The sequence below is a fragment of the Chenopodium quinoa genome, unplaced genomic scaffold (genome assembly GCF_001683475.1).
Source record: "Chenopodium quinoa cultivar QQ74 unplaced genomic scaffold, ASM168347v1, whole genome shotgun sequence".
Taxonomy (NCBI): domain Eukaryota; kingdom Viridiplantae; phylum Streptophyta; class Magnoliopsida; order Caryophyllales; family Amaranthaceae; genus Chenopodium; species Chenopodium quinoa.
In genome coordinates this window covers 1,031,946-1,035,995 of record NW_018743033.1, presented here as the reverse complement: position 1 = coordinate 1,035,995, position 4,050 = coordinate 1,031,946, and the positions used below count along the sequence as shown (strand labels likewise).

At 28.7% G+C, this 4,050-nt stretch overlaps 1 protein-coding gene across 1 annotated transcript in view; it reads right to left on the bottom strand.

The window, feature by feature from the left end:
- LOC110730528 (GDSL esterase/lipase At5g45960-like) overlaps positions 1 to 3,451 on the bottom strand; it is a 4,708-nt gene extending 1,257 nt beyond the window's left edge. The window contains exons 1-3 of the mRNA XM_021910328.1: positions 2,939 to 3,451; positions 2,579 to 2,709; positions 1,332 to 1,565 (exon numbers count right to left, since the gene is read on the bottom strand). Of these exons, the coding sequence (XP_021766020.1) occupies positions 1,332 to 1,565; positions 2,579 to 2,709; positions 2,939 to 3,245 (672 nt within the window). The 5' untranslated portion in view covers positions 3,246 to 3,451. The remainder of the gene's footprint in view (positions 1 to 1,331; positions 1,566 to 2,578; positions 2,710 to 2,938) is intronic.
- Positions 3,452 to 4,050: the final 599 nt, after the last annotated feature.

Sequence of the window (4,050 nt, the reverse complement as noted above, 5' to 3'; positions counted from 1 at the left end):
TTTATAAAATTGATTACACAAATACATTATAATAAAGATTAAAATCATATTATGTAGAATATTTATTATTATTATTATTATTATTATTATTATTATTATTATTATTATTATTATTATTATAGGAAATATCACGTGAAATATTGTTAAATTCGTATTGAAATGAATATTCAAAATATTAATTCTTTATAATTTTTACACATATCATGAATGAACAAGTAATAATTGCCAACCTACATTTTAAAAAATTTGCTTAATTATTTATATGGTAATAGTTTACTAAAAATCGATAAATGTAAATTTCTTTGACGATAAAGTATCAAAATTTTGAAATTTATCAAGTGAACATGGATACTTAGTAACACATGTTTAATTACTTCGAATCTCTATATTTAAGGTGTTGTACAAAAAATATACATACTCCGGATAATTCTAGCCTTACCTTAATTTACAAATGAATAATATAATGCGAAAGTGATACATTACTCGTGTATGTTATAATTTAATTAAAAATCAACAATCTAATGATTGAAATGGTTTTTTTATTTTTTATTTTTTAATTTTTTTTTTATATAATTCTTGTAATACCTTATAATGGACGTTCGTTATAGACGCACAAACACAGCACACTAGTTCTTCATACCTAAGTCACCTAATAGTGATGATAAATGACATGATCGATTTACAAGTCAAGATCGCACTACTGCTAATGTCATGTCTCGTGTAGTTCAAGTTGCACCCTTTTCCTAGTTATGGAGTTGCAGTTTAAGACTTTTTGAGGTGATTTCTAAATTCCGACCTATAATGATTTATTAGATGATAAAAATTTATAAACAGTAAGGTTTAGTTTGTTTTACATCAGTCCCATTCAAATACTTAAAGCTTGTCACCATAAACTCTTTCAAATTCTCGTATACATCAACTTTAACATAATATACAGACTAATAATTATGTTTCACAAGAATCTTCTGTTCTCACACGACATTTTTAATGCTCTGAAAATGACATTATACTTAATATATCAAACATATCAGAAATAATACTCGTACTAACACTTCTTTCATTTCTAAATAAATGTCCCTATGACTTTACACTTTTCACATACACCACTTTGATGAATATTTGGAATTTATACAGAGTTTATGAGATTTAATTATTTAAACATAGTCATTTAGATACTTGTTAGCGTTGTTTCAATCCATAATATTTGAATATCAACATTTTATCATTTATACTTATTGGTAACATATACGAGTATTATTTATTGATTTTCTGCGTAAAAAAACGTGCCAGTTAAAGCAGTGTATTAATTTGGAAAGGTAGAAGGGACTAACCTTGATAAATTGGTGAACATTTTGGACCAAGAACTGCTGATACTGAGGGATAGTATACATCCTTTTCCGAATTGGTAGAGTGAAGTAGTTGACCACAAAATCATTAGTTCCAGCACTAACAATGAATACCGATTTGTTGATGAGCTCATTGGTCTTTTCCTGACCAATGCTGGCCGCAATTCTTGATTTATATTGCATGAAATATTCCAATTGTTTTGACAATGGAATTACTCCCTGTTGCAAATTTAAGTCAGCACATAACGTATAGGAAGTAAAAACATACAAAAACAAGATTTTCCTTTTGGTGTATAAATTACTCGTTTTACAATGTTCTTAATATTTACTATTTGTACAAGAATAATTAGCAATGACAAAATAGAGAGATTCTGCATGTTGCATGTATATATTTGGCATAAAGCATAATGAATTTCCATGGAAAACAATAAAGGACAGAACTATTATATATATTGTCACGCTATCAATTTTGCTTTATTTCCTCTCTTGGAAGGAACTTAAATTTTCACTATAAATCTTACTTTTAGTCGCTTTAATTCTGGATAAATGATGTTTTCGCCTTTTGAAGCTTAAGAATTTTGATGCAATTATTTTAACGATAAATGATTTTTTTAATGTATAAATGTATAATAGAAAACTGTACAGTATTTAAATTTGTGTATTAAAACAATTTTTTATTATAGTACTATGCTCCGTAATAATTATTGTTATGTATAAAGTGATAAGCGAAAAACACCACTTATTTAGAACAATTAATAGGAATGGAGTTTTGATCATGTTAAACCTTATTAAAATTGACCCCAATAACCAAGCAATGATATATATACAAGTCAAAATATGAGATTTATACCAAAATCAGCTTAATTACAATGACAAGTATTTTGGTATTTATAAACTCCAATGCATTCTTATCTAAAGTGTGTTCACTCTATGTACCAAGATGTACCATGATCACAACGAACACCACTTCAACCCCTCCCTTCCACCCCCCTAACTCATTTGAATGAAGCTTGACCTCCTAAATGAGTAAACGCACATAAATTTATTTATTTATTTATTTATTTATTTTTTTTTTAAAAAAAAAAAAAAAAAAAAAAAAAACAACCCCACCTCGAATGTACAACAGCAATTAATTGAGTTTATTCACATGACTATATAAGCTAAGAACATGTTACAAAAATGACGTTCTTATTAAATTAATCGTATGCACAAAAGAGAAAGAGGTAGATTACACTTAGTGTTGGTGTAAGAGGATCATATCCAGATCCAGCAGAAGCAAAACTAACTCCAGTCATCAACTCTTCTATACTAAGCGATGAGTTCAAATATGCTGGAATTAGCTCTTTTATTCCAACATAGCTTGCTGCATGCAGAAATTAAATTTAAATTTTAAAAATGAAATTCTCATACAAAATATTAACTACTACAATATATATACAATTCACGATTATCATATGAATTAATGTAACATAATACAACCTTTATCTTTTATTATGTGCAACAAAAGAGAATTAATTGTGAGATATAAAATATTTCTTTGTTACAAATAATAAGAAATGAAAGTAGTAATTCTTTTTCAGGTTTTTACGTACCAATAAAATCAGTACTCAATCTTCCGTTACTAAACCTTCCGGTAGCAACATGGGTAGGCAAATCCCTTCCATAAGGTGAAAAATCACTCTTAAATGCAGTCCTTATGTAGTTATTGTTTCCAGGGTCCGACGTAGAATCACCAAACACAAGTATTGCTCGGACTGAATTCTTTGGAGCCTTAGGCTCGAGGGTAGACTGGGCAGTAGCGCGCAATATAATTACGAAACTATATAGAACAATTAGTAATAAGTTACGATGGAATGAGGTTAAATTTGTGTTCCTGGAGGTTTTCAAGCCAAGAAACATGGCAGAATTCTAGGTGACTAATGTGGGTTAATAATTTGTTAATTGAAAACTTTGTATTTATAATATTGTTTTCATATTTATAGTTTCAATTGTGTTACATAGTCTTTGTACGATGATTTGATGCATTATAGGCAGGTCGCTTTGTTATGGAAAATTAGACATAACTTTGTTCATATTCTCAACTACCATTTGCCAACTTTTCTAAACCAAAAAAAGTGACTCATTATAATTTCCATATATGTTATAGCTACAATAATAGTAGTAGTTGTGAATAATAGTCGTTAAAGAATAATAATTAGTTAGGCACAAATAATTTATGGTGAGTCTTGTGTCCATTTTTGTCCTACTTCCTAGCTTGGAGATATGAATAACTCTTTTTTTAGATGAAAAAAGGAAACCAATCCTAACTAAGTCAATGTGTTATAGTCAAAACCACCTCTATTGTTTTAGAAAAAATAATTTGAAATGACCCAAAATCTTCATATCCACAAATCCACATTATACAACTAGTATATATGTAAAATAATAATAATAAAAAAAAAACTTTTATATTTAACCAAATTTGAAAACAAAATAATCTCAAACTACGTACATACAATGATCGGGATTGTGAGGTCGCATTGAGGGCTCTCCATGTAACGCAAATGCATCCCACAACTTCTGACACCACTTGTTAGGACCCGTGCATGGTGTATCCAGACTTGTTGGGTTGCACTCTCACCTTGACTCTGATCACTACACAATATAAAATTAATTATAATGTCTAGAAAACCCGCGCAAATTAGTTTTTGGTCTCCTTGTTATC